This window comes from Onychostruthus taczanowskii, unplaced genomic scaffold, assembly GCF_017590055.1.
Source record: "Onychostruthus taczanowskii isolate IOZ18803 unplaced genomic scaffold, ASM1759005v1 scaffold15, whole genome shotgun sequence".
Taxonomy (NCBI): Eukaryota; Metazoa; Chordata; class Aves; order Passeriformes; family Passeridae; genus Onychostruthus; species Onychostruthus taczanowskii.
The window spans coordinates 7,183,691-7,197,222 of NW_024498685.1; the positions used below are offsets into that span (position 1 = coordinate 7,183,691).

At 43.9% G+C, this 13,532-nt stretch overlaps 1 protein-coding gene across 3 annotated transcripts in view; it reads right to left on the reverse strand.

The window, feature by feature from the left end:
* ETV6 (ETS variant transcription factor 6) overlaps positions 1-13,532 on the reverse strand; it is a 127,026-nt gene that overhangs the window by 26,522 nt on the left and 86,972 nt on the right. For all 3 annotated transcript variants that reach the window (XM_041398711.1, XM_041398710.1, XM_041398712.1), the window contains exons 3-4: positions 5,264-5,428; positions 2,213-2,347 (exon numbers count right to left, since the gene is read on the reverse strand). In XM_041398711.1, the coding sequence (XP_041254645.1) occupies positions 2,213-2,347; positions 5,264-5,428 (300 nt within the window). The remainder of the gene's footprint in view (positions 1-2,212; positions 2,348-5,263; positions 5,429-13,532) is intronic.

The window sequence follows — 13,532 nt, forward strand, 5'->3', positions numbered from 1 at the left end:
GCTCACCCATGGAAGAAGTGCAGGGAATGGCAGTGTAGGCTTCCTGCATGGCATCCCATCCAGTGACTCAGAGCTCTGTCAGAAGGACCACTGGAGATGAAGGTAATTCACTTTCCATTGCTCATCCCTCTGCAGGGACAGAGCCCATTCCAAGCCAATATCCTGAACTGCAGTCAATTGATTTCTAACAGCCAAACCCCCTTTGTTTAAGCCTAGTAAGAAACCACTAGAGGGAAAGCATTTAAAAGCAGGATCATAAGTATAATCCATTAGGAAACAGGCAAAAGAGCCACAAAATGGAAAAGATCACTGGAGTAAGGAGAGATTGTAATAAAGACACATCACCTGTAATGTTTAACCACTCAAAATGGGGCCAGGGTAAAATCTGTCCCCAGTGTCACAGTCTGTGAGTTAGCCTGGGTTAAGTTCTGCTCCTCGCATCCATTCTCCTTTTTTAAGTAAGTTGTATTTTGCTGAGGCAAATGAAAACTCAATTGTGATAGTTTCTCCCCAGTGACTTTGTGAAACAGGAGGAAGAAGTAATGTCAAAATAAACAAATTCACCTGCCTGTAAATTTTTGGCACAGAGATTTTTTGATTGCTCTGTCTTCTGGCAGGCAAGCTGAAGTTTCTTTTGCTTATTTTGAAGTTCCTCTCACAGCAAACCAAGAAGTAATTTTTGTCATTACAAAGAGAAGTTTTAAGTAATAGCACAGAGTTCTGTAAGAAAAGCAGTGCTGCTATCAGCAGCCAGAGTATTGTAAGGAAGAAATCTAAGTTGTTTCTTAATCACTAGATTGTAAAATATGTATTTTTTAAATGACACGCAAGAAAGGCCAACTGATCATCCCTGTGAAATCCTCTCTAGTCAAAGTTGCTCCATATGTTAAATGCAGGAGTGTCTGAGAGAGCAGCTAGTATTTCTGTTTGAAATTTAGAATGGGAACACTCATGGGTGAAGGCCAAGCTTGAGGAAAAGATTTTACTAATGGTCTGAATACAGTGGGCAACTGTCTCTTGCACAGCTCTGCCAACTGAACCTCAGCTAACCTGCAATATTTACACAGCTGTGTGGAAACACTTTGGAGTGTCCTTCTTCCACCTGCTGCTGTCCTGCTGTTGGCTTAGTCTCAGGGTTTTGCTGGTGCCACTTGACTCTGGCTATGCAGACTGGCCACAGGCAACTTGTACAGGTCTGACAGCACCCCTGAATCTTCCCTTGCAATCCCATGTTGAATCTTGAAATAGATTCTTATCAAACAGAATAAGCACACCTCTTCTCCAGTTAGCAGAGACCAGGGTGACATCCTAACTCACTTATATTCTCTTCTCCTGTTTACTCAAAAAAGGAGTACACTACTTTTTCCTAGATTTTTAAATTGAAAACTTAATTCATTTTTAATTGAAAAAAAAAATTAGTTCTGCCTGATGCTTTTGTGGAAAGGACCTCTGAAAAAGCTTAAGTTTTATATTTTTCTATGATACACCCAAGAAATCCAAGAAGTACTTCCAGTATGTGTATTTTAGAAGAAATTAAAACCTCAATTTTCCAGTGAAAAGACTCACACTTCCATTTTGTAGTAGAAGAAGCCCAAATATGCAATTCCACCAACTTAACTATTATTTTTTCATCACCTCTGATAGTCATGGTATGTGAGCACACTACTAGACCTAAGCAAGTAATTGTGATAGTAAAAATGAGAGAAAACCTGCAGAAGCCCACTTCTCTCACACCAGAAATTGCTCAACCAGCCCAACAGCTGAGCAATGTGATGGGCTCAGTGCCAGGAGCTCTGGTGTTCTGACAGACTGCCAGCTGAAGTGACTGGGAGCTGGATATTCCCCTCTGAGGCTGCCCTCCCTTGCTCTGCCAACAACTGCATTTAGCTGCATCTCCAGGATACTAAAAGTCCACAAAGCAACTTTGTCTACCTAACTGGGTGTGAGGAAAAATGAATCAATAGGGTCAATAAAATGCTCTGCTTTTTAATCTGTATCTGACATAGCTTTTAAAGGTGCTTTGGAAACAGAACAAAATAATAGAAGATAAATGGAGAAGGGCTTGTTGACTCACTAGACCATTTGATTGTTCCAAAGCTATGGAGACAGAGAGAGGAGAGCAGCTTTATTTAAGTAACTCTGGAGCAAGAAAATGACATAATTCCTACTCGCCTCTGTAATGGCACCTCCTGTAAGAATGAGACAGAGTTACCTTCATCATGATTCTGGTGCAATATGACCTCTGGCTGAGCATGGATAGAGTTCCCAGGGTGGAAGAAGGGTGTGAAGAGCATACGAGCTTTCCTTTGCTTCAGGATATGCTGAAGGAGTTCATACAAAACATCACCTGAAAGACAAACAGCAGGAAAAAGGAAATGAAAATGTAAATAACTGATGAGAAGACTCATTTAGCCATCTGATGCATGAATTCATGGCTCCTGGCTGCTATTTTCAGACCCAAAAATGCTAGCAGTAAAATCCTGCATTTCACTGCTATGCAAAGTTCTCCTCTGAAAGGAAAAAAGGCAACATCACACCTCTGAGTGTGACTGTGGCAAAACACAACAACATTCCCTGGCACCATAATTGTTGTATCTTTCCTTAATGGAACATAACACCAGAATATCCAGGAGACCAGGGGACTAACTACTTATTTTGTGTCTTTTATAAATTTCATCTTGTATGGATGACCTTATTCCAACATCTACACCAAACACACAAGGTACTTTTGCATTTGGTCTGGTGTAACTGGTTGCGCATTTCAAAGTGAAATCGTGCATCACAGGGTAGGAAGTCTCTTGGCTTTTCATTCTGCCAACTCTTTTGTTTGTCACTGCTCATATTACAGAGGAACAGGCTGCAACAATTACATATTATCTGAAAACCAAGTTCGTGAAGTTTCACTTAGGAAACCTTAGATTTTCTGGGAGAGTATTCTCAAACATGGGGTTTTTTTAATAGTTTAGTTTGAGTAGTTTCTAAGTGGTTGTATCATTTGTCCCATGTCTCTGTAAATTGCCAAAATTCTAATCTGTGGGCAACTGGAGTTTCTTAGTGTGAAACAGTTAAAGCCATACTACTTTCCATAGTTCAGTTTCCTTTATTTTTAATATCTAGGCTGCTTTTACTGTCTCAGCAGTGACTTTAGGGCATTTTTAAAAGGTGATTGCATTATCTGAATGCCTAATTAAAAACAAAGCCTTGAGCACCCAGTTACATGAAAGTCTAAAAACTGATTCTACCACATAATTTCCATCACTGAATGCAACAGTGGCATAATCATAAATAACTAGTGCTGTAACACTCAGAGCAATAAGGCAGCAAATTTGTACCTTTTTTGATTGGCTGAACAGACCAGTGAAAACATCCACAAAGCTGTCTGCATTTTTGGGTTGTTTTTTTACCTAATGAAATAGCTGCAACTTCTGCATCACCCAGATGCAGCAATGTTAAGAAGGTGAAAAACATTTTGTACTCCCTCCCTCCCTCCCTTCCCTGGGCAGAACAGTGTTGGGGCTGTGAGCTCCTTTCTTGGCAAGACTGTGGGAGCGATGCCCTTCTCCTGCTTTAACCATGAGGGGAAATGATACAGCTTTCATGTGGCCTCAGTCTGGAAAAACTTAATGCCTATGTGGCAAACATTATTTCACAGTTCTTAAATTTCATGTACACTTAATTCTGGGAAATGCTGAGCTAATGTCCCTTTACCTACAGTTATCTCAGCCTTTAGGGACTGACTCAGATAACCTCCACAAGGTTTATTATCAGTGGGGAATACCTGGAGGGAAGGAAGAAACAAAATGCAAGGGAGGAGGCCTTTAGCTGGGTTATTTCGTTTCAAATTCAGTTTAACCTTCTGAGTAAAGTGAGATTTTGCAAGTCAAAGGTTATTCTCTGGGAACACTCTATTTCCAGCCTAGAAACATTTTTAATCCTGTTTATTTCAAGTGCCCTCACAGCACACAAGGGGAAGAATAGAAACATAACTTGCAGGGGAGTTGCAGACAACATACATAAATGTGTCCCTTGCAGTCCTTGCCTACATCCCTGCTTTCAATACTCCTTTTGCTTCAAGCAGGGTTAATTTTTACAATCCAAGTGGTGTACCAGAATTAAAAAAAAAAAAAAAAGAGACATTTCTAGGCATTAGTTCTCGCAAATGCATTACAGTGACAACAGACATAAATGTTTGTGCTCTTCTTCCATAGAAAATTAATCCTGGATTTGAAGCACATGCTTAAAAAACCGTGCATACACTAAATATAAGCAACAGTTTGTGAAGCAGATTCTGCAGGAGGATGGCTGTGGAGAGTGGCCAAGCAGGTTGGTGCAGAATCAGACCCACAGCTTGATTATCAGCTGGATCCCAGCAGCACCAGCTGTACTCCTGCACCCTGTGAGCCTTGCACTGGAAGCCTCCTCACAGCAATTTTGTCACCACTTGGTCCAAGCTCTTTAATCACCTAGAGTGATTGAAGTGCAAGCCTTTATATTTAACAGGAGTACCTCGTGTGGTCACAAAAAACAAAGCTCACAACTCATATTTAAACATCCCTGACAAAGGAGGGCAGAGGCTTACTGTGACTGTATAACTGGAACAGACAGACCACAGGGGATACAAACACAGGCAGGCAACACACACATTTCTAAATCTCCTTTGTTAATAAATGAAGACATAATTTGAGCAATAGGCAGACTGATTCACACACCTGTGTGTGCTGTGCTGAGGCCTGGACTCCAGCACATGTGAGAATATGGTAAAGCAAAACCCACAGGGGCTGTTAAATAGAGGCAAAGTCCCCAAGGAAGGAGTTTTGCAGTCACTTTTAGCAGCACCTCAGCCAAGACAACTGGGAGGCAAAATGCTAATAGGGGCTGCTTAAAGAGGCTGGAGCACTTGATTGACTTGCTGCTGTAGTTGGGTCTGTGAACAGATAAGCCTTTACAAGGAAGAGCTGGAAGTCATAAAATGCTGCCAGAGCAGCTTGCTTTCTGGGAGCTCTGCAGGGAGTTTTAACTATAAACAGGTAGGATGTTTGGGTTTGAATTTGCAATCAAATATGCCTACAACTCAGGTGTATCAGGATTTCTTCCTCTCTTTGTCCTTTTTGTCCTTGCCTCATGCAAGTGTCTCTGTCCTCCCTTTACCCTCCCTTTCCCAGTCCACCTCAGCAGAGGTGACCATTTCCTCCTCTGACCCTCTTCAGCTTTTGTTGCAGCTTTCTCTCTCTTTGCAATCACAGCTTCTGTAAATAATCCTCACCTGAATGAGGGGACCTGTATCGAAAGTCCTCTTTGGTCAGGAGCAGCAGGGCTTTGCCGTTCATCTCGAAGGTGTTGCTCTCAATGGGCCTCAAGGAAAACTCCTTCTCTGCCCACCGGAGCCACTGCGCCACATCCTCCCTGCTCCAGTAAACCGGCTGCAAACCTGGCCAGAAAGAGACCACAGCTCTGTTACCAAACTGAGACAAGGCACAGGAACACAGGCAGACATCACTGAATCCCCCCTTTCCCCACAGCACAACCTAAAAAGTCTCAGGGGAGAGGGCAGGAGAGCAGCGTCATGTTGGTACAGGATTACTTTAAGCACTGGACTGCGAAATACTTTGGCATTTTGGTTTATCTGTGACATGTTGAGAACCAAGAACTGACTCAGTAGCCTGAAGAAAGCTCACAGGACATTATTTCATTCCAGCTTTCCACTGTGCAAAAGGATTTTCCTTCACATGCTCCTTCAGATGTGAAGAGCAAGCAGCAGGAAAAGTCCTTAGTGCCATCCATCCTTGGTGTGTATCCTTTCACAGAAGAGAGGTGTGCTCTCTCTTCACAGCCCTTGTACATTCATGGATCAAGAACAATGAAAAGTTGTCAAATGCAAGACAGCCATGGCTTCTCTGGTGGGGTCTGTAAGGAAGGGCAGCTTAAATACGGGCCCTGTAACTGTGATTATCAGCACATGTATTGTTGAGAGAAGTGTACTCACACAGGCCCACCCCTCCTCCAGGTGCCATTACGTGAGCAGGTGCCATTCCCACACTGGAGAGGAAAGCCAGGGCCAAGATTGTGCCACCTTTGGCACTGCTTTAGCCTGTGCTTCCTGTATAGCAATCAAAAATTACCAATGTAACTAGGTCCATTAGGTAAGAGGGTATACCATTTTTTAATAAAATAGTAGGGATATTTAGTTTGGGGACAGTTTATACAGCCTAGGCTATTGTGTTTACTCACAGAGGCCCAACCACATTACCATCAAAGACATTTTGCCTGCTATCTTTACTGGGCCCAGGCAGAGAAGCTTGGGAGGTATGACAATTTAGTATCTGTTCTACACACAAATTTAAAATAGCTTCCTTCCCCTGGAGAGAAGGCAGCACAGTGAAGAGCTGTTTATACCCAAGTAGAGAGATTATCTCCAACCCAATGGGCGATAAAAGCTTTATTTTCCTTTCCCCCTCGTGAGATGACTCATTGTTTGACTTGCTACAAAGCTTACCCACTGTGCATAGGAACATAAAATTTGCCATATCTGATCAGATCTCTGGTACACAGCCTCTGGCAGGAGCCAATATCTTATGCTTCAGAGGAAGATGAACCTCCCTTCCTTATATTGCACCTGGCTGATTGTACGCTGCACATGGGAAGAAATTTCCTTCCTGGCACACCATTCTCTGAGATCTGATTACCCTCCTCTTACCAAGCACTAAAAGAAGCCTGAGAGAGTTGTACCACTCTTGTTTTGGTTTGGTTTTTACTTCTTTAACAGATAGGCAACCCTTTTATTTCTGTTTTAGCAAGAGGTAACATGAAGTGAATTGCATTCTGCTGCTTTGCCAGATTCCCAGACAACGGCTTTGGAAAGTCCCAGAGCCACAGCTGCATACAGAACTGAATCTCTGTCAGAAGAGGAATTGAGATTGTGCCTGAGAAAGGGTCAGAGCTGACCTAAGGAAGGGATGCCTGCATGGCCTGGTAGCAAGAATTTCCATTAGCTTTCAACTGTAGCATACTATTGTACCGCAGAAACAAGTAGTAGCCTTTAATTATTTATGAAGCAAATTCTCTTCCCCCTAAGAATTAGGGTCTGCTCATTGAGGTCAGAGTTTTCTGTAGGATCTTTATTTTTGAAGAGACTGGGGTGAGATGTAGATTTTCTCAGAGCCATGGAAACTGCCACCTAAAATGCCAGAGTGAGGTTCATCTTCTGCTGAATAAAGGGCTATTCCTGCAGAAAATACACTCCAGACCCCAGGCTGTTGCTGTAGCTAAAAGAGAAAGGTGAAACATGATGCAGGCAGACCACAACATATGAAAGGATTTTACAAGACCATCTGAGGAGTGCTTGAAATGCTTGTAAGTGATTTCTTTTGCCTCCCTCTTTGCCATGCCAAGCAATAAATTGCCCAAAGGAGAACTGTCGTGCAGAAATCTAACTGGCCTTCTGATGTGTACTTCACCTGATGAGGCATTAAACAAAGAGAACATCACTGTGAAAATCAGGCTGACAAGGACAGAGTTGTACCATAACTTCAACATGAGGTGTGTGCTCCCTTACAGATAACAATGTAATAAATAAATCACTCCCTGTACAAACACAGATCAACACTTCCCACCTGCAGGTGACAGTACATTTTGCCTTCTGTTCAATTAGTACAAAAGTACTGTGTCCAAAGAAAGCTTTAGATTGATGAGTGCTAGACCCAGAACAGCCAAATAAGTTACACAGACTGAGACAAGCCCCATGAGCTGTGCTGGCAGCTCTGAAACAGACCCAACACTTCACACTGCAAATGAGGTCTCTGCTGGGTTTCAGTAGCACCTCTGAAACTTGTGAGAAAAGCCCCAAAGTAATATGACCTAGGACCACTTGGCTTGAAATTACTGAGAATCAGCAAGCAGCCAGTCTAATTCAGTTTGGCTGTGGCTAAACTGAGTGGGTGGATGTGCCACATCACTCCACCCCTGGGGTGATCCCATAATTAAAATACTTACATTGTGTTTGGAAAACATAAGGTGCCATAAAATAAGTAAACTGCTTTTCCCTAGATGGATTGCTTATTCTCTCACTTCCCTCCCTTCCTGCCCTGCTGCTTTCCTGGGAAGTTAGTTTCTCAAAAAAACGTGCCCCCACCACATGCCCATTTGTTTTGTGAGGCTGAACCAGTTCAGTCACAGGAGGCTTTTCTAGGGGTGCACAGCAGTGTTGCTAAAAAGTGCTTCAGAAACTGTCATTCAAAAAACAATTCTTTTATGAGCAGTACAGCGTCTACTAAACTTGAATGCCACCTTCTTTGACCCTTCTTAAGAAGTAGCTGGTTTTGTGAAAACAAGGTCATGAGATGGTTGGCTTTGCAGCTGAAGGGATTTTACAGCACAGTGTACACTGCTATCAGTAGGTAATGAAAATGCTCCCCTGTACTGTCTGTGGAAGAAAACCTAATCCCACTTATACTACTTTTCTTCTTTGGATGCTGTTTCTTATTTTCCTCTCTCCATCTTCTTTTATTGTCATGCCCACAGTGGAGGAAAATGGGCTCTTTTTATCTCTCTGGTTTTATTCTCTACAGAAGCTAACAGCACTGTCTTTAACTAACAAAGATATTTACCAAGGAGAATGAAGTGAGGAAAACAAGAGCTGTATTGCAAAATGAGGGCAGAATTTTGCCTGTTGAACCAGCTGTTGAAATCAGCATGAAGTTTTTGCTGCTTTCACTAGGTGCAGATCAGACATGGGGGATGCTGCCTTTCTCCCAGCCTGCTCTCTTGGTGGCCATAGACTTCCCAGGGTGAATTCTGATCTAAGAGTCAGACCTGGCTGTGCTCCCATCTCTGCCTTTGCACCTCTGGTTGAAATCTGGCAAGCTGTCCCCATCATGGTCTCTATCTGTGTAGGACAAAAATAAACAACAACAAAAACTTCTTGAACTCAATAGCTGAAAGCAGGTTAGACAAAGCCATGCAAACCATCAAAATCTGGCTCTATGAGATCCAGCATGTTCTCTGTCTTCTGTCAGTTTCCAAACACCACCTCCAGCAGAGTAAATACAGTTAATTTACTGACATGTTTATAAACTGACAGCTTTATATGCATTAAACAGGAAGCAAAATCCATGCTCACCTTTCTAACACTGCAGGCTGATGCACTGGTGTCTTAATGGATTATCTACTTCTGCAGCATACTCCTCACCTGAAGCCCTGGTTCTAACACCTGCTACTCTGGTGACCTTATAAATTATGAGGACAATCAATTCTCACACTGCAGGGCACAAGCTGGTAACCATCCCGAGTGCAGAAGAAATCCACTCTCTGCTCCTTTCTATTCTCAAGCAGCAAAGCAAAGTGCAATGGAGAGGGACTGATGGGGTAATTTACACTTTGAAGTAGCCAGTAAACCTGTTAAGCACTAACAGACACAGGAATGTACTGGTCTGTTGGACAGTTTAGGCTGACGGTCTCTCAAGAGTTTACTTCTGACAGAGAGCCCCTCAGCTCTCTGAAGCATGGTCAGGCTTTGAGATGGGAAAACAGAGTGCTCTGCTCAGGCAGTATAACCTTTGCACTTGGAACTACACAGCCAGCAGCATTTTCACCTGACCACAGACTTCTGGTGGGGTTACAACTTTGTTTTTTGAACAGATGTAGCCAACCTTAAATCTTGCAAAGCACTTGCACTCAGCAACCCCTTCTTTGGTTTGGAAGACAGAGTATGCATTTTACAGTATGAGTTGCTATGTTCAGTGAATGCAACAGATACACCTAAAATGTGAAGTATAATGTACCACAGGCTGTTTTCACCTTGACTCATTTTGGAACAATCTGAGGACACAAATCCAATGTAAAATGTGATGCACAGTACCAGCGAGAGCTGCTGTTCTTCTTTAGTTTCGAGATGAGGACACAGGCACAGGACAGCACGCACATGGAAAACAGCATTCATAACAAGTTTTGTCTAACTTTTTGTTCCACTTCAGCTATGCTCTCCATCCTCCCCCTGGCAGGCAGGATGATGGTGTGAGAAGGGGCTAAAGACAGACCTCTCATTTATCCCTGCTTTCTGTAGGGCAGACAGAATTGTTCACACTCCCACGCCAAAAACTACTTAGCATGGTTGGGCAAACAGCAAAGGGGCCAGTGCATGCAAATCAGCAGCTGGTTTCCAAACACCCAGGGACAGATGCATCATCACTGGCAGCATAAGGGAAGCCAGCTCAAGTCTGTAGCTACCCTGAGCCTTTAGTGCGAAAATTATGCTGGAGAAGTTCAGAACGCTTCAATGTCTCCTGTCAAGTAACTCTTTAGGAACTGGTGCTCTCTTTGTTATTAACAAAATTTTTCCTTGTTAGCTGTAAAGCATAATACGTGCCTCTACATATGATAGCGTATGTCAAGCAGGAGAAGTGGATGAGGTTATGTTTTGGTCTTAATTTCTGTATAGAGGTAACACAGTCTGGAAGAAAAGCTTATGATTAGATTTAAATCCTTCTCTCAGGTTCTGCCAGAGCAACTTTTTAAGGTCCATTCCCAGCTTACATCTTTGCTTGGAATGCTGAACTACCAAAATGCAAAGAGGTGTCATAGTGCTTTGCCAGTTAACATCTGAAATGCTCTGAAGTGCAAATTGCTGCACAGATGCTTCAAAGATACTGTTTCAACATTGCCAGGGCGCTGTGCGCTGCTCTCTGGTTCCCTGTTTGGAGACCCTGATTGTTGCTGCAGACCAGGGGCCCTGTTCTGGTATGTGCTTGGAGGTGACAGAACCACCACCACCAACCACCCTGCTCCCCAGCAGGGCAGTGCTGAGCTCCACAGCAGTGTGGGATCATGCTGAAGGGCTTTCCAAACTGAGGCACCAAGGTCCTCCTAGCAATTCTGTACTTTCTCTGCTGGGGCTGCTGCATCCATCTCTGAACCCAAGAGACTTCCCTAAAGCACCCAGAACCCACAGGGTGCTAGGCTGCTCTTCAGAACTGTCACTTCCATGGAAGGCAAAGGCAGGAAGGGTGAAGATCTTGGTTTCTCAGGAAGCCTTTCCAGTTCCTCAGAGGTAACAGAAATCTGTGGCGTGCCTAGCTATTCCCATGCAGACGGAGAGTGTAATTAACTGCCCTTAGGGACTGTTCTGGTGTTAGCATACATGTGGAAGATGTAGCCCTGCCACAGGATAAATCCTGTACTGCTGGGGGTCTGTGCACTGGCTGTTACGAGAAGGAGACAGAAAACTGTGCAGTGACGTGCCCGACCACTTGCTCTTTCCAGCAGGTGCCCCTTGACCCAGGCAGTGGAGAAGCAGTGGCCATTCATTCCTGTTGGCTTGCAGAGACTGCCTCACCCTACAGTAGAGAGCTGGCTCTGCACTTCCCGGGCCCAGAGATAAGCAAAGGTAGAAAATGAAGAAAAGGTTAATCCTGGCTAATCCTCAGAAAGAATTATCTGGGAGGTGAGTATGAAGTGGTACAAAGGAAATGCATGGTAGCAGATAAAAATGCCCCTTTACAGGTCTTGTTGAGGAAAAAAAATATTGGATAGGGAACACAGGAGTTGTGGCAGGAAAAGAGACCACAAGTGAGGGTTGCACAGTCTGAAAGTGCCTGTAATCAGAATGACAAGGCTTTGAGGAATCTCCTACACTGCTGGGAACAGAGGGCAAAGCAGCTTTTTCAGTAGTAATCTGAAATAAAAGGCACAGGCTTATTTCTCCTGGTGTCCTGTTGAACAAGGTATTAGAGGTAGAGCACAAGTGCAGGTAACGCTCTGTGCACTCTGCCTGCTCTGGGGCCTCCATGTGTGCAGGCATCTGCAGAAACCAACCCAGCAAAGCCCTGCCATGCGTTTCTGCCATGCTGACTCTGCTGGTGTGGTGCCCTGTGACCCAGCCCTTCTCCTTTCACTGTCTGTACAGAGACCCTGGGAAGCTGACACATCTGAATCCCTCAGGGTTTTGGGGTCATAAAATAAATAAAATTGCTGTCCTAATGCAGCCTTTGGAAAGTCTGTAAGAAACATATTGATTGGAAAATGCTCGATTAGAATGAGCTCTCATACAGGGAAATAAATCTTTTCAATTGCCCACACCCTGTGCCAAGCTCAGCTTCCTGGAAGCAACTATGGCCCTTTCTGGAACTGAGGTGAAAATCCCATGTTCCATCACCTCGCCTGACCTGCTGACATTACACATGGTTTGCATTTGCTGATCAAATGCACAAGCAGGACTCTAAATTAGCTTGCTGGTCTAAGACAGCTCACTGATTAACGATGGCAGATGAAGTCACCGATACAAAACCCCACAAAATTTGAAGCCACACTACAGAATTCAAAATGAAGAATATATTCTTTCTTACTCTATGCCCAATCCCTTTTCTATGTAGAGACAAGTTAGTACATGAAGTAACTCTCAGACAAAATTACTCAACTATGCCTAAGACCCCCAGCCCCAGCAACTCAGAAAAGTCCCCAAACACTGCTGACCAATTCCTGAAGTCCTTGCAGTTGTACCTGATGTCAGACTAAAGCTTCTAGTGCAACTCCAGTGGTTTAATGTAGCTAGCTGTGCTGTGTTTCTTATAACTGAGATCCACATTTGACCCACAGCAGCATCATCCAGAGCGAACCCGTAGAATAAGTGGATGTTAGGATGTCCTCTGTGAGCTGCTAATCCACTTTGGGATTAGTCAGAAACAGAAAATATTACAATGCTGGAGCAGCCTACCTGCTGCTGACAGGCAGTTTGTGGCCTGAAACAGAATTCACCCAGGCCAGGACAAACCAGTCTAGATAATGGTGCTGGTTTGTGTGTTTAAGTTGGATTTGAGGTTCTGAGAGGGAAAAAAAAGCTACCAAAGAAGTGAGCAACCACAGAGGTGATGAAAAGACCAGTGGGTTTTCTAGGCACTCATTCCATGAGCCATGTCCAAGAGCTTTCAAGAACTCTGCAGACAGCTCCAGCTTCCTTTCATGTTATTTGCAAAACCTTCCTAGAAGCCTGACAAGAGCTTTCCTTCCAGGGCAGGGTGAAGGTTGGCTTTTTCCATCTGGGCAGCATGTTCAGAGAAGGCCAGAGTGCAGCAGGGGTCAGTGAGCCATGGCCAGCAGGACCCTGCCAGCAGCTGAACCGCCGCTCCCACGGCTGCCACACCACGGCATTCCTGCCACAGCAGCAGAGCAACACCAGCAGTGCCAGTGGCATGGGCAGGGGGGGAAGTGCTGGCTTGGATCTACTCCCTGTTACAGCCTTAATCTACTCCTGACTTCTCAACCAATTTTTGGCTGTTATCCATAGAGCAGACATTGCTCTCCTACTGCTCCCTTCCAAAAGGAGCTGAAAGAAATGTCTTCTGTCGGTTTTTTCCTTGTATGTGCAAAAACTACATCCTAAACAAGAGCAGCTGAGCCCTGACAGTGTCACAGGGTAACTAGCTCAAGAGACAATGCTGCCAGAAGCAAACGGTTTTGCCAGTAAGAAGTCAAGTGATTATAAAAACTTTCATTTTCATCTCAGCAACTCTTTATTGTTTCAAACCAATTTAATCTTAATCCAG